This window comes from Echiichthys vipera, assembly GCF_963691815.1.
Source record: "Echiichthys vipera genome assembly, chromosome: X".
Taxonomy (NCBI): Eukaryota; Metazoa; Chordata; class Actinopteri; order Perciformes; family Trachinidae; genus Echiichthys; species Echiichthys vipera.
In genome coordinates, this window is record NC_139825.1 from 35,097,338 (window position 1) to 35,124,659 (window position 27,322).

The window sequence follows — 27,322 nt, forward strand, 5'->3', positions numbered from 1 at the left end:
TTGAAATTCTTTAATTAAGTTTTTTTTTTAAAGCAGCCTTGTGAGTACCTTTGCAGAGTCATATTGGTGCAAAATACAAATAGAAAAGGTCTATTTTCATTCCAGCTCAAAAATTCATGCCTGAACATGATAAGACTATGTTGTAAATATTTCCAAGTTGTGTCATAATCTGAGCAGTAGCCATGTGTGTTTGCATGCAAGTTTCCCATCAAAAACACTCACTCAATTGAATTTCATAGAAAAGTTTTTAATTAAATTCCCTCAATTTCCTCTTATCATACAGTATGTTGATCATAAATGATTACAGCAATTGATAGCAGTCTATTCAACATAAAAAAGGGACAAAAAAAGCATCAAGAGCAGATTATTGCAGTTTTTCTGGCTTTAAGATTTTATAAAACACACATCCTGATTTTGTTATAGCACGCTCAAAATTTTCTCCCAGCTCACTTTAGATGTTTTGGCCAGCTATTGGCGCATTTCAATAAAATCACAAAGTGCATCTTTAAGGTGGAACTAGAACAAGAAGACAGACGTTAATTGTATAACAAATAGAAAGATTCCCTTGACCACGTTACTACAGCTAGGTAGTTGATTAGATGTACTGTATGGATAGTAGTTGGTTATAATTTTCTTTAAAGTGCTTAAAAGTTGACTTGAGAGGATCTGTGATTGGAAAAATAATGTAAAAGGCATTTTGTACAATTTAAACTAAACACACACTAGGTGCAATCCATTATTTATATTCAGTATTTTCTGTACATATGTGTGTTTGTGTGAAGATAGATACCCTGCTGAAGGCCTAGTGTCATCAGTCCCTGACAGTATACAGTATGACGGACTAACACATTCAAACAATTAGACGGTCTATGGCTTTGCTCTAAATTACATTGGGGCATTCCCCCTCCATTGAGATTCTGTACAAGAGTAGATAAAACATGAACTTGGCATTGACACATCAAAGTCTTATATTTCATATTTCATTTACAATACAGCAGGTGGATTGGTTCTTGCTGAACAGGAATGGCACTGTGTCTCCTAAAGGGAACAAGGAAGAACAGTTCAGAAAGAAGTTTCTATATAACAGACTACAGGAGGCATCCACTTTATGTAATATATTTTATCACATCATGTTATCTATAAGTACTCTAGACTGTCATGAGTGCATTCATTTTTAGCAGCTGTGGCCAAAGTGGCACTCAAATCCATAACCCTGTTACATCAACGTGTCCTTTTCACTTACTGTAGCTGTACGTAAAGGTAAGGGCAAAAATATAGCTGCAATTCCTTTGGCAAGTAAAATCAAAGTAAACCGGTACAATGGGGATGTCTTTACCTGCAGCATGATTATTATCATGATAGGAGAAAGCTTTAAAGCGACTCACTTCCTGTTTTTGTCTTTATACAGTTGCATTAAATAAGGTGTTCCTGACAGAATTGTAGGAAAGCTGAAACCATTCGCTTTCTATTATTGCAAACCTACTAAGCAATCTTGCATTATGACTCACAAGCAGATTAGTCCTTTTGAAAAATTCACTCCTACAGTAATTCAGGGTATAAGCTAAATGTCAAAACTGTCAAAATGTTTGTGCTCAATGCTCCTCAACGGCTGATACTGTTAATACCTATAATGCTGCGACATATCACAAGAAAGTCACATGTTATGAAAGCTCTAATGTGATCATTATAAAAAAGAAAGAAAACGGTAATACATGTTTTAGGTATTATAAATCTAAAAAAAAAAGTGGAACATTTGACTCACGTGACTCTTAAAATGCGGGGAAAAAACCCAATGACAATAGGTGCTTGGCCCAACGTCACAGGGAGACAGCAGACATCTTCTAAATAAACTTTCTATTTATATTAATATTAATATTTATTATGTAGCAAGGAAGCATGTTTTTGATCTTTCAAGTATCACCTCATCCGTATTCTCACCTGCGTCTGGCTAAGCCTCGCCATCATACTGACTCAGGCGCTTCTTAGACTTCAGTTCTTTCAGCCAAGCAGGAGAGGAGGCGCCGCTGAATGACACACAGAATCAGAGGTCAGAGGAGAGTCATGATTAAAACACAAACCAATTTTTTATTTTTCAAAATATATATTTTTGTGAGTGCTGTCATGCTCTTTCCCTCGGCCTCTTACCCCCCGTCCGTGCCACCTATGGGTGGCAGCACCCGTGCAGCCCCCGCAAGACGAGCGGCAGAGCGAGGAGAGCGGGACAATTGTGAGGGAGAGGGTGCGGCCTCCTCATTCTGACTTTCCTTCTCTTCTCTTCCCTTGTCTTCTGTTTCCTCTCCTCCCCCTGTTCCTCCTCCACCTTTTCTCATTTTTAGCTGAGCCTTGGGGAGAAAGTTAGGGACACTTTATTCAATTCAAATGCCTCCATATTTTTTATAATATGTTAGAGAACTTACAATTAAGGATGCATGGCTCAAACCAGGGAACATGGAGACTCTCTGAGAGGTGGAGGGAGGAGCACAGACTATCTTCGATTTAGGCTGCTCCTCCTCAGAGTCAGAATCCCTTTGCTTATCATTTTCATCTGAAAACATAGATATTATGGATGGAAGCTGACGTGTTTGATTGAGACTGCTGTGATAACATTACAGATGTAGTAATAACCTGTGGAGTCCCGGGTTCTCCAGTCTTGGCTTTCAATTGGAGGCAAACGTCCACGGAGAGAGCGTGGCGGGCGTGTTCGACTTCGCCTCTTACCCAGATCTGCCTTCGATCTCTGCAGGCTGGTGTCGAGGAGAGGCGCCGAGCTCTGTGCACAGACACACAAACAGAATCTAGCGAGCAATGAATAGAAAACGCTATATTCACCTGTGTGTATTACCCGATCATCACACTACAACAATGTAGATGCAAGAGTGTGTTTTTTTCCCACGTACGTATGCAAATGAACAACCAAACCACATGTTAATGTTTTTGTACTGGATGCAGCAGACATCAGCTTTCAACTTTCAAGGGGGAGGATTAGAAACAAAGAATCACCAACCTCAGGGAATGGAGCCAGCTCAGGTTCTCTGTCAAAATCAGTGGAATCTACCTGGTCAGGGATGGGCTTTAGGCTGAAGAGAGAGAAAGCTATTTAAAATCAAGTGTAAGCGCAGAAAGAGATGAGAAGGCAAAGGGCACTGTTTAATGCTAGGGGAATTTAAGACCAATTTCTATTTTCTCCACAAGGGGGCACAGGGAGTCTTAGAAATACTAGATTATATATCACATAGTATAATTTGATACAAAATAATTAAAATAGCATGTCTCATTATGCTGAATATTTAGGAGTCGCATTGGGTTGCTAAGGTACCAGAGCTAAACTCGACCTTCCAAACTGCACATTCAGATTTCTCTCTTTAAAGGTCCCATATTATGTCCATTTTCAGGTTCATATTTGTATTTTAGGTTTCTACTAGATCATGTTTACATGCTTTAATGTTCATTAAACACATTCTTTTTCTCATACTGTACATCTGAATATACCTGTACTCATTCTCTGTCTAAAAAGCGCCTGTGTCTTTAAGCCTTCCTCCCAGAAAGGCCCAATCTTCTCTGATTAGTCACGGTTTCTGGGTCTTAAGCATCTGGGCTATCTGCATCTCTGCACCATCACCGCAGTTGGGGAATGACTGTTACGGCACTGTAGCGGTACTTTGTACACACTATATACCAGTGGCTGCTGCTGGTCTTTCAAGGAGGGAAAGCTAATTTTTCCGTTCTACATCATAAATGTGTTTGTTTATCGCCAAACACAACGCTAGTTATTTTTAATAAAGGCAAAGTCGCTGGGGATTGGTAAAGTGTCCGGATCAGTTCAGAACAACGGAATGAAAAACTGCTCAAGTGGCTGTCAATCAAAAAAGGATTCCGCCTCAGACAGCTCGTCCAATCATCATGCAGAAGCCGAGTGTCGGGCCAGCCCACTGTCCCATAGACAGTGGCTCAGCGTCCGATGGGCGGGACAAAGCCCAGCTTTTATCCAATGACCGTCTAGTTTCGCTGCAGTGGAACAACCCGCTCTACGCTTTCCCAGTGAAGTCAGTAAAAGCTGAGTGTCCGACTGTGTAAAGCTCTGTGGGGCTGTGGGGATGAATGAGAAGGAAGTTGCTTTGGTTACCTGTGATAAGTAGCTGATTCTGAACAAAAGATGAAGACTTTCTAGCGCATATTTAATCAATGAAATGTACACACAGCAGTACATATTTTTACCACTTTTTTTGTGACATTTTAGGGGAAGCTGAGCTTCCCTTGAAGTCTTGGAGCAATCACATCTGCTATATACAGTATAGTTGTGACATCACAACCTTACAGAAGTCCTGGCGGCTTGTTTAAAGGCACAGTTTCTGAATACAGGCGGTGTGCATTACCCTGTGAATTGAGCGTTCTGATACTTTAACAGTATTTATACAGCACCTCTACCTGCTTTATAATAATAAAAAAAACATGAAAATCTCACTACAATATGGGACCTTTAAGACTTCAATGTCAGATAACTAATAGGGCTTCCATTTGCAGGTGTGCTCAGTTTGAATAAAATCACCTCAATGTGAAGTCACCCTCAGTACACTCAAGACACAAGGAATTAAACATGTCCAGGCCTGTCTGTCTACCATCAGGGTAGATGAAGGACACGAAGCCACAGAAATAAACAGACTGCAGTTCATAGTATGTGTGTTGTGTGTGTGTGTGTGTGTGTGTGTGTGTGTGTGTGTGTGTGTGTGTGTGTGTGTGTGTGTGTGTGTGTGTGTGCGTGTGTCATAGAAAGAGTTCAACCTCTTTCCTACCTCTCAATTTCAGATGTCTGTCCACAGTCCTCATTCTGGTGGTCTGGCTCATTGTCTATCAAAATGTCTTCAGCATTTGGACTGTAACTGTTAACCGTTGCCTGAGAGACAGAAAGACAGACATTCAATTCAATTGTAAAATGAGCAAGAAAACATATGATACAACAGAACCAGAGTCAACGTAAAGGAAGCATTTGACATTGTGGGATATATTTAACTGGACTCAAATTAAATTTCATGTTGTGCGTATATCTGTTCTACTCTACCTTCCTCCGTCACACAAAATAAAATGATGTAAATGTTCTTTTGTTTGGTAACTTTGCATAATAGAACTTCACATTGTGGAGCTGAGGCGGGGACAAAATGGACTGTGTGCTGAGCCAAGATCACTAACTACAGAGGGAGAGAGGACTAAGGACCAGCCAAGCATGCATCTTTTAATGAGCCGGTCACAGAGGCTGGGCTGTCCTCAACAAGCACCATGAGCACTGGCATACACACCTATATGCCAACACACAGACACACCAAACGCAATCATGCTGTCACACCCACACGCTGGAATGCATGGGTGCACGCACGCACGCACACGCACACGCACACGCACACACACACACACAAGTTCCAAACAAAAACAACCACTGTGCACTTCCTCGCACACATTCCTTTAAGCTCACTTCACATTTTGTCAAGGGGGACATCCCAGTGGTGTGTCGTCTCATATAGTCACCTGGACACAAAACAACACCTGAGTGAACACCCTTGCCCTCTGTATGATTTCACACACACATCACATCTGCTTCATAAGTCAATTTATGACTCAGGACTCGCAGAGCAGCTTCATTTGCACAATGCCTGTTATACGGCATCATCACAGAATGAATGAATAGGCTACTAGTGATTTTCCTCTAACCACCAACTGTGAGCTCCAGGGAAAAACAAAGTCTGTTCGAACAGAGGCGCAGTCAAATGAGATGCTATTCTACCTCCTAGGGGTGTAACTGTACACTAAAGTCACGGTTTGGTACGTAGGGAGAGACGGGTCGATTGAAACAGTTTTTTCAGTTAAACGTCTTTTTCAAAGATGACATATACAAATAATTTAATAATAACGATTCACATGTGTATTCTCTTGGTTACAAGTGTAATTTAATACATAAGCTGGACAATCACGCTGTTTTTTTTAAAACTTTGAACGTAAGTTGACATTTGTTTCAAACACCGTACCTGGTCGGGACATTTGAAACAGACATACGGGACAAATGAAACAGCATATTTTAAACAGAAACCATTAATCCTACTCTTGTTTTTATACAACATACCGGATAACATATTGGTGTACTCGTTATTGCTAAAATTTCACATAATATAAATAGGTAAAAACATATTTTCGTCATGTGCGCATTTTGATTAAACTCACATTTCTTCTTTTACACAACTACAATTTCATTCAATTTACTTATTTCTTCAAAGCACTTGTCATTTATTGCGCACCATTTATGAATTTGATTATTAATTAATATATTTATTCAGTGATTTATGCAGGTTTTGACCACGCAATGTGACCACAATTACACATGGGAGAGCTGTTGGAACGATTGAAACGACAGCGACCACTGGCATTTAAACCTTTCTTGTCTTTAAACTTCGAAACCCTGACACTGCACACTTCAGGAATGTTTAAGTACTAATTAGTCTGTTGTATAATCATATCATCTAAGCATGAAACGAAAAACACAACTATTTATTAAAAAAGAAAACACTGCACGAAGGATTTTACTTCTCTCAAATCAAAAACAGGTATGACACCATTACATGATAATTCATGGGGTTTGTCAGTCTTGCGTGGTTAAGTGCTGAATGTAGTGTCAGTGTCCTGGTTTTACAGGAAATCGCTGTGTTTCATTCGCCCCATGTTTCACTGTTACCTGCTCTCCCCTACATCGGTTTTAAACTCACGGTACGGTTCATAGTTAAGGGGGAAAATTAAAAAACTACATGTTTGTCATGATCTTACACAGTTAAACAGTTTTAGCTGTCAGTATGAAACATAAAAATAAAATGTAAAAGAAACAAAAAAATTCTCCAATAAATAAAATACTTAAAATAATTGCAACTGCAGCATTAACTTCTCTGCAAGCCAAATGACGTCTGGTTGACATCATTCAGGGACGTTCCAGACTAGGCCAAATTGGCGATGGATGTCATTTCCGGGACGTCATCCTCACAGCTTTTTAATGATCTTGACCGACCACATACTGGTCAAATTTATGTCGTTGAGAGGACGTCCTGGTGACCATGTCCTGGAAAGGACATCCAAATGACCCCCTATTCAGCTGTGATCTGGCCCATTCCTAAATGTTTAACGTCCGCATATTAAAACATCCAGAGCGAGAGAGAAAAGTGCCAAATCAATTTTTTTAATTTTGCAAAGACTATCATTGTCTTTTACAAAATGTAGCATTTCATTAATTTCAGTACAATATTGAAGACACAAATGATACACATAGCTTGAATTGAATTTAAACTGAATTATTTATTTTTTTTAAAATAGCAAAAACAACATTGAACAACACCAATGAAACAAATAACAAAAAATTACAAATTCTATTAGAAGTACTAAACATTATTTTTTTTAAAAACATGACCATTATAAAACTTAACTTTCACTCCAATATGGGGAGAGGAGAGGGTTGAAAATACCCCATTTAAGGGGTATCAAACACCACCTTGTATGCAGGGTTTTGTTTGTTGTACCCCCCTCCACCAGACCTTCCTTGGGCGTGTTTCAAATAGTCCGCTACAAAAGCATTTATGCTGCTGTCATCAGCTGATTTGTCCCAGCGTTTGGTGGCATCTGTAATACAAAATCAACGACACTGTCAGAGTTTGAAAACTTTTATTCTAGGAAAGTAAAAACATTAATAACGTTACTTTCCCGACAGGGAAATAACGATATAGTTCATTATTATGGCGCGTACCTTCTTAGCTGCTATTTGACTTAATTCAACATAAACATTTCTATAATTTACGAATTTTCTCAGCCTCCCTGTGTTGGACTGAGTGCAGTCAAATGCTGTTAGCAGCAGGCCATTGTTGTCTAGTTTGTGTGTGTGTGTGTGTGTGTGGCCCGGTTCTTAATTCGGCTACCACTTTTGACAGTATTATTTTACTTCAATTAAACTCCAAAATCATGAAATGGTTACTTACTTTACAGCTCTGATGGTTTACTCATGCTGAGTTGCTGAGTCCTGTTGAACGATGTGAACGTGCAGCACTGCAGGTGCGTGTCTGAGAATTGCATCACGTGCTGGGTCTTAGGTCAGATCACGCCCACCTTCTTCACCCCCCCCCCCCCCTGTTTTCTATTTTCACCAGTCACCAAGAAAACTGGGTCGTGAGCTCTTTTTGAGCTCCATATACTTCACTGTTGTTTTATGTTTATATAATGTCACGTTTGTTTATGTAAATAAAGTTTGATTGAAAAAAACTTGCAAATGTCGCAATCTAAATGCATGAATAAATAAATACATAATAGAGATCGTCTCTGATCTGACTGGTGACTCGATCACTACCCCGCTCTCGAACAGGTCCAGGTTCAGGTTCAGGTCCAGGTCCGTCCGTGTTTGCTGGGTTAGGTTGTGGAGTTTGCCCGTTCTTGAATTCCCTGGTAGGGGTTGTTGACATAGTGTCAGGAGCTGGGTTAGCACAGCTTGGTTTGTTTCACAGCAGCGGTGACAGTAACTGCCCAGGGGCCACGCTCACAGGTGTGCGACGGCTATGCCTGCTCTGTTACTAGCTGCTACTGTGCACCCATGTGAGCCGCGCTGCAGGTGCAACGGTCCGGGGGGAACTGCGAATTCAAGTTTTAAGGGCGCACTCACACTATCAATCAGTACCGTGCCCAAGCATGTTTCACGACTAAAGTCTAGTTTGTTTGACCAGTGTGAGTGCAACCGTACCGCGCCTAGGAGCGGTATGCTTGCCGGCCACGGACTGTTTGGGAGAGGTGGGCTTTTGTAAAGCACGTTTGCAAATGTACGAGCACAAGTGTGGGCACGTGTATGAGCATGAGGCCTATGGCGGTTCTGACGTCATTTTTTTTGCACCTATTTGCACATAGAAAAAAGAAGGACGGACCATGCGCAGACATTTAAAACAATGGCGGCGAAAGGTTCACGCTGGTGTGATGCGGAGGTGGAGTGTTTACTGCAGATTTGGTCAGATTAAAATATTCAAAAACAGTTGAACAAGACACACAAAAACTCTGAGGTCTATGGAAAGATTTGTAAAGAAAGCGACGCATCGGGATGACGTCAATCAATGCGTGTGACGTGTTACGGCGTGAATCGTTACAGATCAGGCCCAGCTTACATCCACACCCCAGCCCGCTCTCTCCGCTCTGCATAGGCAAAACAGCTTTCCGCTCCCTCACTGAGAGGAACACAGGCACTTGACTAATTCACGAAAGTTTGCTGTCCTGGCTGTCCTATGATCCCTCGCTTTGTTTGTGACCCTTAGGTCCGATGTTCCCCGCTGTTCATAGAAAGGGTCCATTGTTCCCCAGTCTGTTATTTTTTTAAACAATCATTGCCGAATTCCCCGGCAAATAGACCTATGTAGACCCTGACACTACCCCCTCACCCTAACGGAAACCTCTAGCCGTACCAAAATGCTGAATTAAATCAGCAGAGGCTTAAGCGACCGGGGAACATAGAACCCTTTTGGGGAAAAAAGGTGCGATTGCCCCGAGCGGGGAACATCGAACCCGGGGAACATAGGGATGACCCCGCACAAGTATACAACAATAAAACAATGGACAAGTGTATGCCAGTGGGATGCGCAGATTTGACAGACTTCTCAAGTCTATGTTTCAGAAATACATAAGATTACTCTGCCACAGAGCAATTACCAACTTCACTTCAGGTACGCTGGAATGAAAATGTAATGCTTTAAAGGTCCCATGTTAAGATCATTTTCACATTCATACTTAGTGTTTACATGGCTTAATGTTCAAAGAACACATTATTTGTCTCATTTTGTCTGTCTGAATATACCTGTATTAGCCCCCTGTCTGATACACAGTTTTAGCGGCTGTGTCTTTAAAGTCATAATCCGTAAGATTTGAGATACCTTGTTTCTAGCGGCTGTGTCTTTAAAGTCATAATCCGTAAGATTTGAGATACCTTGTTTCTAGCGGCCTCTTTGGCGGCAAGAGAGTAATTGCAGCTGAGCCTGATCTCTTATTCTTTCAGAGCCCTTTATCTTGTCAAGTTCATGGTCGCTATGTGTGTGACTTTTTGTTTTTTGTAAACTTTATTGAACCACATTCACCTCTATGCTTCCGGTCTGTTCCCTATATGTTACCCTCTTAAATCCACACAAACACACATACACACAACTTCCTATTACACTTATTTCCTCACTACAAGCCTGACTCCGGTCTTCGATCTTCCACATCTTCGTCTCTGCACCATCACTTCAGCCAGGGAATGGCTGTTAACCGCACTGTTGCGGCACTTTCTACAAACTTACAAAGTTTACATGGTGAACATGCCTTTTTGCATATCTAGCAGTTACAGAGTAACAGTAGTGTTCGTTCGCAGTAATTATTTACTCTCCTTTTAGTTCAGTGTTTTGCCTCAATCAACTCCTGAGGGTACTATTAAGCTCTTCAGCAGCTAAATGCTCCACTGTGTGCACCAGCTAGTTTGAAACATTGTTTGTCTACTGCACGGTTCTGGGCGTGTAACATACAAAGGGTTTATCAGAGTTTTTTGCTGTTCTGTGTAACTTACCTTTCATGTTACACATAATCATTGGAATTATTAATATATTCATATCTGATAATGCAGCTTTATTCTGCCTCTGTGCAGCCTGATACACATATGGGAACTATGGAGGCATTTTGTTATTTTCAGACACAACCTAAACCCTCTAAGTGCAGACGAAGGAAACAGAGGCATTAAAAATGTCATCATAAAAAACGACTCTTAACTGCCACAAACCTGTGTATGTGCCGGTACAGTATGCTCGGCAGGGCGGAGGATGTGCAAGTCAAGACAGAGTGGGCTTTATTATAGTTTACTTCCAAAACATGTGTCAGTGGAATGTGTAAGGCAGCTTGTTTATGGTGTAGTAGAGAAGATAACATCTAAAGATGCCACACGCAGCACTAAACGAGACTTTGATCCAGAATACAGATCAAGACTGTCAACAGAATATCCCCTCTAATAAAGAAAGTGATGGATCATCAAATTAAAAGTGGATATAGCCTGCAGGTTATTTTCCTCTTTTGGTCTTTGGCTCCTATACATGTACACCCACATATATCGCAGACACAGAAAGACAGGCAGACAGACAGAAAGACAGACAGACAGACAGACAGACAGACAGACACACACACACACACACAATTTCAGCCTCTATGTCTCAAAAACTATTGTAGTTGTATTGCAAGTTAGCACCCAAAAACATACATTTGTATGTTCTGACAGCATATTTCCTGTAGATCTATTAAACATAGTGCTACATTGAAGACTATTTCATCATTAAGTGTATTATAATACTTGTGCTTTATCTTGACACCTATTTACACCATGTAACAAAACTATATTAAAATAGATAGACCCTAGACTTCAAAATGGCAACTTTGTTTTCAATTTCAACTGTGAAAAAGCTATAAAATGGCAACAGCTATGACTAAATGTAATCAGACTGAACTAAAGGCTGACAAAGATGCAGAGGGCACAGAAATACTTGGATAAACTTGTCTGACTGTGTCACACTCTGCTATAGTCCTCTGCTTTATCTCTGACACACACCACTAACACAGAGGGAAAGGGCATGCATGTACACTGATAAAACACTACATAATGGCAACTTTATCAGATGACTGTGTCCTTCCTGTAACACTGCCACTGCCACTGCCTACTCCACTCCCTTTTTACATTTGCATGGCTATCTGTTGGGGAATATTAGAATTTAGGATACATGGAGCTTCGGTGCAAAATGTAAAAAGCACCTAAACCCTTGTGTCTTCATTTGATGAACTCAGGCCCTAAAAGCTGCCATGTTCAGTTATCAATATACTTAAAGTCAATTAAAAGGAGCTAGCCGAAACCTTTTAAGACTCATTAACAGCATTAAAGCTGGATATGATAAGAAGAGAACATTTCACAGCCTCCATTGATTTCTAGGTTACTACATCAGCTCTTACAGAGCAGGTTTCAGCGGCTCTCCTCTGCCGACTTCTGCCGGAGAAGCGACGCAGGGATCTCCTGCTACGTCTGGCAAAGCTACGAAGTGGTGACATAGCTCTTTGAAACCTTCCTCCTCCACCATCTCCTTCTTCTTCCTCCTCTTCTTCTTCTTGCTTCTCTTCTGCTGTGCCCCACATCAGCTCCAAAGCCCCTTGCAAGGAGCGTCGCACGTTGCCCACCCAGCCCGCCACCTGCAGCTGGGCAGCCGACAGCTTCCCTCCAAAGTACTGCATGGTTGAAAAGCTTACACAGCTGGTAGTCCAGACACTGGGGTCACCATGGGAACTGGGTCACTGGAGAAACTGACGTTCAGCTGTGATCTACCTTTCAGTTGTCATCTTCAGCAAGCAGAAGGTAAAGAGAGCGCAGAATGTTTTATGTGAAAAGGTTTCTGATCTTGTCATACAAAATGAGATCTAGTCCATCTTTCATGTGAGTGGGATCCATCCTTTCTCTCCATATTTTCATGGTTCAGGTCACGCAAACATCCTGGAACAGTCTATTATTTGCTGTCAGTGAAAACAGTCCCCCCAGCCATGTGTTTGCATCATCCACTATGATGGATGTGACATCCTAAACAGCCGAGTCCCTAAGAAAGACAAGGCAATAATCACATTATGATCCCTCTAAAAAGACACTGACAGAACTCTCTATCCAAAATTTCTCATTAGAAGTAAAAAAAAAACAAAAAAAACTTTAAGTCCTGCACTCAAAAAGTTTTAAAGATTACCTCATTTCATGTGCATCCTTCTCTCTTTTGCTAAGACTTCTTCTGCCACAGTCAAGCCTGTTTGCTTCCCATTTTCCATTAAAAAAAAAAGAAAAAAAGGAAAAGCAGCGTGGGAAATATCTCTCACTCTAAACATCCAAAGCCAGGTAGAGAGAGATAGATCACCCCATTATCTCCTCCATACCTGAGTGATTTTCACAGAACGTCACAACAAAGCAGAGGTCTGTGCTCGGATGTTGAAAATCCAGAGGGAAGTATGGAGGGTGCGGCAGGCAGGGCCAAGGTGCTTTTTACAGTGCACCTCCCTCCACTGCTTTCTTCCCGTAGGTAAATGATGCAGGTAACTGAATTTTGTCCTTGTGGAAGGAGTAGGTAGCGGAAAACAAGAAGGACTTTTGGAGGTTGATATAAAGTTTAGAACTAGATGACTGAGAGAATCGACAGTGTACATGTGAACTTTCTTGTCCATGGTTTAGCCCATCCTCCTTTGAGTGTTTGTGTGCCAGAAAGTGTGTGTGTGTGTGTGTGTGTGTGTGTGTGTGTGTTTGGGGGGGGGGGGGGGGGGGATTTATGGGCTCTCTCCAACCGGGGTGGAGGGACAGAGAAAGAGCGGTACCATGTATGGTCATTCTGACACGCTGCCCTGTTGACCACATCCAAATGAGGACATGATGACCACATAGCACCTCGGCTCTTCCCACTAGAACATCTATCCATCTATCCATCTGTCTTTTTAGTCGGTAGCCTTAAAGAAGGTACACCACGGTTGGCTGCACAGCTTGTGTTTGCCCTGTAAACATTTTGCTCATTCTGCCAAATGAAAGCTTTTCTCTACCACACTTAGTGTCTCTGCAGTGGATTTTTTTCTTGCAGCATAAAAAAGGTTATATTTTGTTTATTATTCTCAACTGTTTAGTTTTATGGTGAACATAGTATAGCAGTGTCAGGTGCTCTTCATGAGATTAACTTGTTGGTTTCCTTAATGCAGAACAAGGAAGTGCTATTCTTTAGAGCAGCAGCACCACTCAGTGGTGAAAACAGGGCTTTACTGTACTGAAACATGACCAACAAAGCTTCAATACAAACAGCCTTACAGCAGCTAAGTGAATATGTATGTAAAAAGCCTCCTTGCAGTAGCTCACAGCTTTGTGGGTGGGTTTGTTTGCTGAAGCAAGCAAATAGAAACACAATATCAGAAAGGCGTGCACACACAAACACACAGTTCAGAGCTCCAGAGTTGAGTGTTTTCCTTAACTCAAAAATGTTGCATGTTCAAACAGGTGGTGAACCGATCTGTCTTGACTGGCATGGGCCCGTCAGTTCACTCTGTATGTACTCAGAGTGACGTACTGATCAGGTCCCACCACCACGTTTACTTCCTTGTCTCTTTTGATAGTGACATGTGATCAAGTTTCTCTGTCGTTCAAAATTAGCTGGCTATTACACTCCCAAGTAATGGGGACTAGCCTTTTTCTTTCAGGCAACAACGTTTATTTGTGGGTCCACCCAGAAGTGAGCTCAGACATGGTTTGTTGATTGCAGCTGTACTACAGCTGGATTATTAAATGTGAATCAACTGAACCAGGAAATAAAAAAGCAGCATTATGATATTTACGTGCCATATCCCAAGCATAGCAGCAGTGATAACAAAGTTAATACTTGTCTTATTTGTAAGATAAAAGTGGTTGAAGTCTTCAGTCACCAACACTCAAAGGTTCACCTGCTTCAGGCTAAATTATAGAGCGAATTAACAATCTACAATGGGACACGAGCTACAAAAACAGCGTAGGATTGTAAGCCATTTGTTCACAAAAAAATTAGGAGTGAGCACTATGGAAAGATGATAAAGTTTTAGTATTTTTCTTTATATATTGCTACATCATATGTTTTGACATAGGATTGTATTGATAGTTATTTGAATTTGAGAAATAAACAGACAGGGAGGTCTGTTTTTGGTTAATCAAGTAATTTAAAGGAATAGTTTGACATTTTGAGAAATTTGCTAAAATAGCTGATGAGATTGATCCCACTCGCATGTCTGTACACCAAATATGAAGCTACCACAAGCAAATTGTTAGCTTAGTTTAGAAAAAGACTGGAAATGGGGAAACAGCTGGCTTGTCTCTGTCTAAATGATTTATAACATGTTCATTAGCAAGCATTAGAGGTGCAGATTTTGTTACCTTTTCTTACCAGAGCCAAGCTAGCTATGTCCCCGTTTCCAGTCTTTATGCTAAAGTAAGCTAAGCTAGATAAGCTTTCCCAAAATCTCTAACTATACTTTAAACCCCTAACAAATTAAAGAAGTTTGTCACATTAACCCTGCTCACTGATTTAAAACATTTTTACGCCTCTGTGCTGACAACAGCCGTGGCCGGAGGGTTGTCCGTCCCAATCTTGTGAGCACTCGAGGGATAAGGACAAGGACCAATGTCCACTTGATTCACGGATAAACTTATTAGATTTGGAGGTCAAAGGTCAACACGAGAGTGACCTCATGTCTGTCTGTCCCATTCTTGTGAAAGTGATATTTCAGGAACCCCTGGAGGGATTTCCTTCAAATGTGGCACAATTATCCACTAGGACTCAAAGATGAACAGATAGGATTTGGAAGGTCAAAGGTTAAGGTTACATGTTTGTCCGTTTCTTGTGAACGCGATGTGACACAATCTCTGATGGATGACAATTCTTGTCTCGAGGTACACATTGTCATATTTCCAACCAAAACTGTCATACGATTAATTTCCCCTTTGAAACAAGACATTTTCCATAACCGCTTTCGAATCATATTTATTTATATTATTTGGGTGCTTTGGCTCACAACTGGACCGCTCTATTACAAATAGTCTACATACACAACATGTACTGTATTCAAAGTTGCTTTAACTAGTTTAGTAAGTGGTTCATTGAAGCTAACTAATTCCTATGCAAGTGGATAAATATCGTTAGGCAAGCTAACTGCATTACAACACCAAACATAAATCTAAAACTTATAAGGTGGAACACTCTCAGAGGTGCAAATTGCTTGGCTGGTTCTGCAATTCACTGCCAGACCAATAACATATATCATGTAACATTTCAATCTGCAAAAACTCACCCAAAACTGCCGGAAATAATTAATCCAAGATGTCCATGTGAAATAATCCATTACTCCTTTTTATGCTTGTATAATGTTTTTTTCTTTAAACTGCCTTTGTCTTTTTAAAATCTCTATACGCACAAGTAAGAGCAAAACGAAAGCAAAATGAAAGCAGCAGACAAACTACTGCGGGACAGGAGCAGATGAAGTTGTAAACTCATTTCCTGTTCCTGTACATACGTGCACCACTGGACATGAAGTTCACAAAGGTTGACTTACTGTTACAGTTGACTGAAAGATTCAGGAAATGCAACTGTCACAGTTTTTTTCAACACTTATCTTTCCCAAACACTAAAAATATTTTAGATAGATACAGATTTCAGGCCATGCTTATTTCTCAATGTCTCACATGCGCATGCGCCAACACACGTTCTTAAGCTGTGACTGAATCAGGGTAAAGCGAGTATAACAAGATGTTTTTCCGCCGTGCTACAGGAATGGCAATGTGTCGGTGCAAGTGAGGTGTGTGGCTGCCAGGCTGATATGATTCAGTGGTGATTGGTGAAATAATCGCATTTACATGTACACTCCTGTCTCTGTGCTTAACCTCGCCCTTTCTGTGTCATTAAACAATTTGCCCTTTCATTCAACTATGGTGCTGTTGTTCACAACAACAAAATCCATCAAGGGTGGATACAGGACAGAGCAGAATGAGACTGAATTTTGTATTTACCTCCTGCTCCTCTTCTGCTTCTTCTTCCACTTCATCTTCCTTTGTCTCCTCCTCTCTCACCCTCTCTGGCTCCTTCTCCTCATCCTCATTGTACGCCTTCATAGAGATGAGCTGCACATTTCCTTGCCTCCACTCCTCCTCCTCCTTCTCCTCCTCCTCTTCTTTCTCTGAACTTTCCGGGGCTAATGTAGGCTCTTGGCTGTCTGGTTTTTCCACCTGCTCTGGCATGACATCTTCGAAAAGGCTGACATTCAGGGGTGCCAGTACTTCCTCTTCCTTTTTATCCACAGGGGCAGCTTCCCAACTCTGGATAAGCGGACTAGTTTCTACCTTAGCCTGCGAGCCCCATCTCTTCGGTTTGACAGAAAAGTCGTCAAAATCCACCTCCATCAGAGACGGTCTGACGGAAAAGTCATCGTAAACAACTTCAACCTGGCTCTCTGTGGGCTCACGGGGTTTTGCGAAGGGGGAATATGGCGATTCTGACTTCTGAGGCACATCTTCAGAGTCAAAGCTGATTAAATTCTCTCGTTCTTCCCTTCTTTTCTCTTCCTCTATTCTTAGCTTCTCTTCTAGTTCTTGTGCTCGCTTTCTGTCCAGTTCCTCACGCATTCTTCTATCCCGCTCCTCCACTCTTTCTGTCTCTATCTGCCTCTTCCTTTCCTCCCTTCTTTCCTCCTCTCTCTGTCTCTCCATCTCTATTTCCCTCATTCTCTGCATATCTTCTTTTTCCTGTTGCTCTTTCCTCAGCCTCTCCCTTTCTCTTTCCTTCGCCTCATCTCTTAACCTCTCCTTCTCTCTCTCCTCTCTCTGTCTCTCCATCTCTATTTCCCTCATTCTCTGCATCTCTTCTTTTTCTTGCTGCTCTTTCCTCTGCCTTTCCTTTTCTCTTTCCTTTGCCTCCTCTCTTAACCTCTCTTTCTCCCTCTCCTCTTGTCTGAGCCTCTCCTGTCTCTGTCTCTCCATTTCTATTTCCCTCATTCTCTGCATCTCTTCTTTTTCTTGCTGCTCTTTCCTCTGCCTTTCCTTTTCTCTTTCCTTTGCCTCCTCTCTTAACCTCTCTTGCTCCCTCTCCTCTTGTCTGAGCCTCTCCTCTCTCTGTCTCTCCATTTCTATTTCCCTCATTCTCTGCATCTCTTCTTTTTCTTGCTGCTCTTTCCTCTGCCTTTCCTTTTCTCTTTCCTTTGCCTCCTCTCTTAACCTCTCTTTTTCCCTCTCCTCTTGTCTGAGTATCTCCTCTCTCTGTCTCTCCATTTCCCTCATTCTTTGCATCTCTTCTCTTTCTTGCTGCTCTTTCCTGTGCCTCTCATCTTCTCTTTCCTTTGCCTCTTCTCTTAACCTCTCTTTCTCCCTCTCCTCTTGTCTGAGCCTCTCCTCTCTCTGTCTCTCCATCTCTATTTCCCTCATTCTCTGCATCTCTTCTTTTTCTTGCTGCTCTTTCCTCTGCCTCTCCCTTTCTCTTTCCTTCGCCTCATCTATTAACCTTACATTCTCCCTCTCATCTTGTCTGAGCCTCTCCTCTTTCTGTCTTGCCTTCTCCCTATCCTCCTCTTTCTGTCTCTGCCACATCAACTCCAACTTTTCCTCTTTTCCCCTCTCTTCTACTTCTCCTCTCGGCCTCTCTATGTGGTTCACCCACTCTTTTTCCCACTGCTCCTCTCTTTGTTTTGCTTTAATAATTTCCTTCCCCCTCAGTTTGCTCTCCAATCTGTGTTCCACGTCATGGATCGATCTCTCTGCCTCCTCTCTTAGTCTCTGCTCCTCCTTCAATCTCTCCTTTTCACTCTCCTTCTGACCTTGTTTAACTCTCACCTCATTCTGTTTTGCCCCCTCTCTTTCCTCTTCTATCTGTCTCTGCAGCATCAACTTGATCCGTCTTTCCGTCTCCATCTCTTCTTCTTTCAGCCTTTCCCTTTCCCTCTCCTCTTCTTCCAACCTTTCTCTCTCCCATTCCTTCTTCCTCTGTCTCCCCATTTCCTCCTCCTTCAGCCTCTCTCGCTCCCTTTCCTCCTCTTCCCTCTGCCTTGCCCTTTCTTTCTCCCTTTCTTCTTCTTTTCGTTTCCGCTCCTCTTCCAACTTGAGCCTTGCCTGTTCATTCTCCTCTGCTCTCCGTCTCTTTTCAAATTCCAAATGTTTCAGTCGTTCCTCTTCTTGCTTCTGCACCTCATTGTCATCCTTCTTCTGGAGGCTTCCTGTTCTTCTGTAGACAGGCACTGTAGCAGCGATATCCTCCTTAGCTTCTTCCTCAGAAGCATCTTCCTCTTCTTCGTCGCTGGAATCAGTTGGTGAGCCCAGGACCAACGGAGGCCCACCATCATCTCTCTCCACAATACCAAAGTGAACAGAGCGCCGTTTGACATTGTCCCTCTTTAGACCATGTGAAGCACTTTCACCCACAGCTGAGTTCCCCTCATCATTGGCAGTGTGGGTTGGAGATGAGCTGCGTTTGCGTAGTTGGACACCTCCCTCTGTTGATTTGTTCTGCATGTCCTTTCCTGATGTCTCTCTTGACTTTTCTGATGACTTAACTTCAGTAAGAGCATCTTTTGATGTTTCCATCGGGGCCTCTGTGGGCTGTTCAGCAGGTGACACCTTTGGAGGAAAATCCACTGGCTGACTGGACGGTGTCCTGGTTGCAGGAGGTTCAACAGGCGGCATTTTAGTTTCTTTCTCTACTGTTGAAGCAGTTGCTGGCTCAAAGCTGTTGAAGAGATAACAGTTCTTCAAGGTGAAAAATTACAATTTAATGATCATATTTAATAAGAATTGCCAACAGATCAATGGCAGTTGCTCAGACCTGTCATTTCACTACATATCAATTTTACATACCTCTCTCATGATGACAATATGCTATATACAAAGCTACAGCTGGTTAACTTAGCTTAGACTGGAATACTTGAAATAGGGGCTATGGCCAATGGTCAAGACATCTGCCTACCAGCACCACCAAAGCTCAGTGGTTAACACTCATAGTTTGGTTATTCTATGCAAAATAATTTTCTGTTTAAATGAGAAGTTGTGGTGTTATGTGGTGTTATGTGGTGTTATGTGGAGTTATATGGCACTGTGACTTCCTGGGGTCTTGTCATTGTACTGAAGTTGCCAGGCGACCAGCAGAGACTCCAGACGTGTTAATTCTCAGTTTTATTGACTTTGGTCAGAGCCAGGCTACATGTTTCCCCCTGCTAAGCTAAGTTAATCACCTGCTGTCTCAAGCGTCATCTTAACCATACAGACATGAGAGTGGTATCGATCTGTTGCTTTAAAGGGTTGTTTCACACACATTACAAAAAAAAACCATATTCTTTCTCTCCTTTGTATTTGTATCTAGCCATTCATGTTGTTCAGTTTTTTGCCAGGTTTTGAGAATTTAATCTCCAAGAAGAAGAGTCCCTTTTCAGAAGAAGCCTCTTTGTTTCTCTGGATCATCAACAGAAGACACTGTTGACAGGTTTCAGAGGAACTATTTCTTTGAGGTTTAGAAGTTGACAGTGAAATCTCTCTTCGAACCAGTGAGGTCATCTTGCTGTCTGTTGTTGTTTATTGTCATTTTCAATCTTACACTACAAACTATTCACATCTATTGTAGTTGGAATAGCAGCAAAAAAAAACAACAACCTCAAATCCTAGGGAAGTAAACAAAGCCACCTGAGTGGCGAGTTACTGGAAGGAACTTTAGAAAATTGGTGAACTTACTCTTTACTCTGTATTCGCTGGACATCTAATCTCAATATTCACACATTGAATGTGGCCTGGTTTGCACTCTTATCTAGGGCTTAGTTATTTGAGGCCATAAATCTGGCCACGATCTTGATATTGCGGCTACGTTATTCATTTACCATGCTATTATTGATGTTCACACAAAGTACAGTGAGTTGGGAGACACGAATGAAAAGAAGACAGTGCTCTCTCTCTCTCTGTCTCTCTCTCTCTCTCTCTCTCTCTCTCTCTCTCTCTCTCTATATATATATATATATATATATATATATATATATATATATATATATATATATATATATACTCAGCCCTGCAGTATGCAGTGAAGAACCAATTTTACCTGAAGAATACTATAGCCCACCAAGATCAAACCAGAGCAGTGTAAGAAACTAGTGATGTTCTGCACAGATGTGCTGAAGTCATTCAAAGCAAAGGCCTCTACACTTCCTGTTTTTTTTAATCCTTTAGTCCTGAGAAAACATTGTTCAAATTTTCTCTTCGGACACAATGGTTACTGTTCTCTTATTTTGTTTACTGTTTTTTTTCCCACAAAAAAAAAAGTTTTTGTTGAAGTGCCTTGTTATTCAAAAAAACATGCAGGCACAGCAGTGGCATAGCTACAGCGGATATTCTATCAAATGCTGAACAATAAAAAAATAACAATATTTCAGAATAAATCATGTATTTATAATTTGTTCTTGAATTTAGATCTCCAGTGTATATCCCTGGCCAATAATAGCAAACTATGTTATGCACCATTTACCTTAAAATAGACCTCTTGCTTTGTTTCACTCACGTCTAAACACGTCACCAAACACAAACAGCACGAATGAAAGGAGGCTCTCTCACCTCTTAGAGCGCGTTCGGGGTGCAACCCAAGGCTTTTTCTCAGTCTTCGGATCTTCAGGGATAATTTCTGTGGCCCAGTTTTTGATTCTCTCCTTTACACCTCCTGTACCATTTATCATTTCTGGCTCCTCTCTCTTTGTCATGACCTCTGGCCTTGATGACGAGTCAAACAGGAGACTGATTCTGCGTTTTATACTGCCTCCTCCACTGTAATCCTCCTTCACTTCACCTTCATCACTCTGTCTGTTTGACTGCTCGAATGTTATCTGGCTCGGCTCTGGATCTGGTTCTGAGCACTCTGGCTTGTTTACATCCTGTTTGGTGTTGGTTGTAGAGGTGGTTACAGTTGGCTGGGGGGGCAGAGATGGGCCAGCTGACTCAAACTTTGAGGTAAGCTTCACAGACAGACGCTTCCTGCCTCCACCCCATCCATATGCTGGATTGTCTGCAGAGGAAACGTCACCTCCTGATTCTTCAAGAGTTTGGATGACAGAAGTCTGAGTTTCGTCTTTTTTCTTTTTTCCGTCTATCTGATCTGAGTTTACAATATCTGTGGATGCTCTGTGGTTTTCTTGGATGACATCATCTCTCTGGACTGGCTCCGACTTGGATTTCTCTTTGGGTGGAGTGGTTTGTGAGGCTGGATTGGATTTTCCTACACTAGAGTCAAGAGTATCCTCTCTATGTGGACTTGCTTTGCTTTCTTTGGTTGTTTTTGGTTGATCTTTGGTGAGCACACTTACAGAGCTGGGTTTGGAATCAGAGGCAGTAGTTTGTTCAGGGGGTTCCTGAGCAGGGGTGGTCACAGTCGGTTTAGGGACACTTGTGGCCTCAGATTTTCCAGTCTGCAGTGTTGTTGTCTTGGAGCTTGCAGCGACGGTCTTTGGGGCATGGATGGAGCGAATGGTGGTGTTCTTCTGCAGAGAGAAGGGCTTGGGAGTGAGCCGAGGTTTAGGGGCTAGATTTGGCTTGGGGTTTGTGGTGCCACCAGTCTGGGAAACCTCAATAGAGCTCTCCATAACTGAGTCGCTGAAAGAGGGAAAGAGAAGAAAATGTTTACATACAGCACAAACTACATATTTACATTGAAAAAACATTATCACTTCCAGCCAAGGCGCAGACAGATGGTTGTGTTTTTACAAAGAAAACTGGTTGAGTCTGGTCTGTCATTCTGGAAAGCACATTACTTCTGCAAGGGCAAAGAGAAACTAATCAGTCACACTGAACAAACAGAAAATATGAAAAGCCTTCCTAACTGGATCATCTCTATTTAGTTTTCTTCCTCAGTGGCATTTTTTTAAATCAATTGAGTTTCTTTTCTAAAAATTGAACCAGTTTCTTCCTCATGCTGAAGATCTGACCTGTCAGCCACTGTCACTTTTTAAGCCTCTGGGATAATTATGATGTTTCATGTGACCTCAGGGTTCTTCTTGATTGAGGGCGTCCACAACTTGACTTAAAAGAATACTTCACCTTCCATCTGCCTTGTTTTCTTAAGGGAAAATTTGCTTTTCTCACATCCATGGTGAACAAAGAAACAAAAAATTGAGAAAATTCTTGATGAATGGGATAAATCTGCTGCTGCTATTACTTTAATTTCTTGTTCACTGTGGAGGCATGAGAGAAAAACAAATTTCTTCCAAGAATTATAGGTAACACGGGTTGAGTAATTGATATAGAAATGATAATTTGAGGGTGAAGTGAAGATTTCTTTAAAGTTGATCAAATTAACAGAGAGAAGTCATACATAGGATGGTAAACTCAAATATCCTTGTGTTGTCCAAACGGTCACAACTGGGAAGGAAAAACGATTTCTTTCTGCCTTGGGCAACAAAGATTACATTTTATTATTTCAAAATAATATATTGATACTTGACCCTTTCAATATGTTATTCACTATCAGTCTTTGTCATATCTAACAAATACAGGGCGCAGCAGCAATGGTTGCCAAGTTACCATTAACTGGCAGCTAATTCTTGGCCACTTTTTAACTAATAAAAAGTAAGGACAACAAAACATGCCCCCCCAAAATAAATAAATTGAGATGATGGAAAAGCTGATGTTGGTGAGGGACCCACAATACAAGACGAGACAAGAAGAATGCTGAAGGGCCAATGGATTTATGGGGGGAGTCAGCACAAAGGTCGGGAAAACAAAAAAGTGAAAGGGAAAGAATGGATAAACAAGCGGCCAGTGACTTGCTGGATTGATTTTTAAGGGATCTGTGAAGATAAAATAGAAACTACAAAGAATTTTTGTCTGATTACTGTAATAAAGCTTGTATTCCTTTATGTTATATTTGCATTGTTTAGCTGATGTATAAATGCATAGTCACTTGCTTATAATATAAAGTGACCCCTTTCCTACCCTCTTTTGTAAAAGAATTTCCCCAATTGATTGATTGATTGATTGAAAATTGGCAACCAAATATTCAGATTTGGCAACCACTTTCAAAAGTTAGTGTAGAGACCTGCTAATAGCGATGTTATTAACCTTCTGTTGTGGATCTAAATAAGAGAGGAGCGGTTGTCATTAATTCAAAAAAAGTTGCAATGTCTTACATGTAAAGATTGTACTAGTGAAGTTTTAGAAAGTAATGTTGAATGCATCGGCTCAAAAATAGATAAATAGATATGACATTTATAGATATGAAGTGTGATATTACATAACATTGTCGAAAGTATCACATTTTTTTCAACAGCACGTATTTAAAAATATGATAATCACATTTGATAGAATCAAACATACCAAAGCTGTAAAAAAAGACCTACAACCCAAGGCTGCTCAGATGAAACAACAGGGAAGAAAATCAACTGTGTGTTGGTACATGTTCAGTGATCTTATCTGTAACAGCACTGTGTGCAGATTGGAAATTTAAAAAAGGGAAAAAAATGATCCTGTTTTGTGCCACAGACTTCTCATTTTTTTGCCTTGCTATCAAAAGAGATATCTAGTATGTTTTCTTCATACTAGTATTGTATCAAAGTTTAAAATCCTGGTATTGTGACATCTTTGTTATGTGATTTTGACAGTGAAAGAAAAGTGAACTGGCAAAAGTTTTGTCATTTTAAAACCACACTTAATGTAAAACCGACTAAAACTGAATCAGAACTGGCAGGTATGAGACCTGTTGCCAGAGACTGTTGAAGCAGGCCTGATGAGTCATTGCACACATCAACAATATGGTCTGCAGAAATGACACAATCACACCACATCTCCAATTGAACTGAAACCACTGATGAAAATATAAGCACGTCTTTATATAAGTACTGTCACATGAGCGAAAGAAAGGTCAAACTTACACACTGTGTGAAAAAGATAACAGTCATGTTTCAAATTAAGTTGCACTAAACACCGCAGGCATTCGGTGCATGTCATCTGGTTTGACCTGTAATACTTTGCACAAACCGGTAACTCCACACCCCACAGTTTTATGCAACAGTGTTCAAAATGTTCACCATCACTCTCACATTATCAGTCTACAGCTGGTTTGGCTCAGCTGCATTGATTCCAACAGTCAGCCTGTGGTGTATTTTTGCATGTTGTACGTTTTGTAATGATCTTTTTTTTTAGTGCATTGCTCAAACAAACAGCACCTCTGGGCTTGCATGATATTGTGCAATGGGATCAGATTGGACTATTAAAGCCGTTAGTTCCTGCTTTCCTCCTCTTTTTTTCTTCTTTTTTTTTTTTTTACAGTTGAATTCCTGAGAAATAAACACTGGCAGATACAGCTGCAGTTGGTGGGTGATTTCTGTTGCATATTTAGGCCACACAGAGTCAGTAAAATCCTTCTACAGCAGCTCTTATCTTGTGGGAGTTTTGGTTCTTTATCTATTTGCCTTCAGTGCCTGTTGCCCTGCCATGGCTAGATTACACTCCGTCCCTTTCGTTTTTGATGTCCACAGTATTATTTACTTCTTTGAGTGATGCTGTGAGACGCGTAGTTTGGGATATGTCTGTTCCTTATAGAAGCACACATTAAGTTGTAACACATTCAAAGGCAAAATTAACGTTATATCAGTGTCATTGGGTTGTTAATAAGTAACGCGTCAACAAATGAACTCCCAGTCGTTGAACCAGCAGTGTGTCCTCTGAAACTGGACATAGGAAACTGAGACAGATGAATGTATCTTTTTTTTGGGAGGATTCATTGTATGCGGATACTCGCAGTCAGGATATAACGTTACCCCAAATATGTTTTACGCTAAAGCGCGTGCACCTGCTCTTAACGCCAGCTTGTAACTTTTTGAGATATTTAAAAGGCATTTAGTTTGCAGTTCCTTACCTTCTGTCTTTACGCAGTCATACAGGTGGAGGAAGGAAGGAAGCGGGACGAAGTTACAAAAGACAAATGTTCCTCCGCTTTCCGCGGTCGTCTCGCCTGCTGAGCTGTTGTCGGGAGTGTTTTTTTTCCAAGCCATTCACTAACAAGACGTCAGACTGCTCCTACACCCAGCAGACACTCCCTCTGCCCGCCTCGGGTCGAGCCCGGTCGAGGCGCGTTGATCCGGGAGTCAGGTTACACACCGACACACGCGATTACAGCGGAAGTGGTGTTCGTCAAAATAAAAGAAAATCAAACGAGCCCATCGCTGAGAGAGGATGCTGTCTCCATTGTGGGGCCAGAGTCTGCTCTTTGCATTGTATTATGTCGCATTACATTACAATGAGAGTGCTCAAATAGACACAGTGAGTTTATCTTCAGCCATATGAGTAAAGTAAGTTTTATAAGTTTATTTCAACAACAAGGTCATTTAAAGTGCTTTACATAAAGCATTAAACACATTGGACATAAACACATATACAATTATATTTAAATATAAAATGCCATTCAGATAAAATAGTTATAAAAAAACAAGCAAATAAAATTAAAAATGAAAACCAAACCAAGAATGTCAAAGGAATAGAAGTAACAGTGCAGTATAAGCAGTTAATAAATTGTTTAGTTTACTGAAAGGCAGCAGGCAAACCAAAAAGTCTTCAGTCTTGATTAAAAAGAGCTGAGAGTTGCAGCAGACCTGCCGTTTTCTAGGAGTTTGTTCCAGATATTTGGTGCATAAAAAAGCAGACTTGTCCCAGTCGATCTGAGAAGTCTGGATCAGTGGCGGACTTAGACTGTGGAAGGGCAGCGGCGAAAAAATAAAAAGGGCAATTCTGCACAACATGGGGCCCCACCCGCGTGCAAAAAGCTATGACGCATCATGTATGATGAAAGAGTCCTCATCCTTAATTAAGTAAATATCTATACTATCGCTTTTACACTTTTACGATTTAAGTACAACCCAATGTAGCTGTTTGTAGTGACGCCACATGAAAGCAACGCCTCTTTCGCATTCCCTGTTCGTCGGCTACCAAAGAGAGTAATGTCTGCACCCAATAAGCTAACCCCAACATGCTTTTTTCTGTTTGCCATATTCTTGCTCTTGAGGGCACATCATTTATTATATGAAGGGGCACCCAATAATTTTTTGTACATGTAAATGGCAGCCAATAAGGCACTTCCTCTCGCTTTCGTCACTATTGAGGGCACTTTAACACGCCTTTTCAACCATGGAGGCACTACAGTCTTCCTGCAGTATCTTGAGGGAGCAGAAAAAGTGACTTGATTTTACTTGCCTTTACTAAGGGCTCGACTTGATTTGACTTGCCCAAGAAAAAATGGGACTTGCTTTCAGAATCGGACCAAATGACCCAAGGACTAGGACTGAACCTTCTGTTTAATGGCAATTTATCCAAGGTAATTTGAAAAGCTATGTCTGTCTGATATAATCAGGGAAACCCGGAAAAAATGAACTTAATGAATAGACTTTAGTGACTCGTCGTGATTGGAAATTAACTTTATGTTTAGATAGGGTTAAAAAAGTCCCTTTGATTTGGAAAGGTTGGACCGGAAGTACCATGTAAACTCCTTGTAGCTTGACAGAAGTACGCTGTTTAATGGACTGGATTAACAAGTTCTCACTGAGAAGAAAATCTACTTTACACAAAAGTTAAAAGGAGACAGTTTCATGCAGCTCTCACTGCTTAATGGAAAGTGCTGAGGCTTCCTGGGGCATCTGAACAGCAGGAAGTGTCCATCAGCTCTCACACACTAAACCTTCATTTGCATAACACCTGCGTTAAATTTGCCTTGCCTGGGCTTTAGGACAGGAAACATCACAC

The 27,322-nt window shown here is 41.2% G+C and overlaps 1 protein-coding gene across 1 annotated transcript; it reads right to left on the bottom strand.

The window, feature by feature from the left end:
- Positions 1–238: 238 nt before the first annotated feature.
- On the bottom strand, positions 239–25,594 carry tnks1bp1 (tankyrase 1 binding protein 1). Its single transcript, XM_083939506.1, has 10 exons — positions 25,446–25,594; positions 21,158–22,186; positions 16,592–19,292; positions 4,791–4,891; positions 3,005–3,077; positions 2,626–2,770; positions 2,418–2,545; positions 2,146–2,342; positions 1,939–2,024; positions 239–1,038 (listed from the first exon to the last, which is right to left on the bottom strand). The coding sequence occupies exons 2-9, from the start codon at positions 22,174–22,176 to the stop codon at positions 1,949–1,951; spliced, it is 4,440 nt and encodes a 1,479-aa protein (XP_083795632.1). The 5' UTR covers positions 22,177–22,186; positions 25,446–25,594; the 3' UTR covers positions 239–1,038; positions 1,939–1,948.
- Between the last annotated feature and the right edge of the window lie 1,728 nt (positions 25,595–27,322).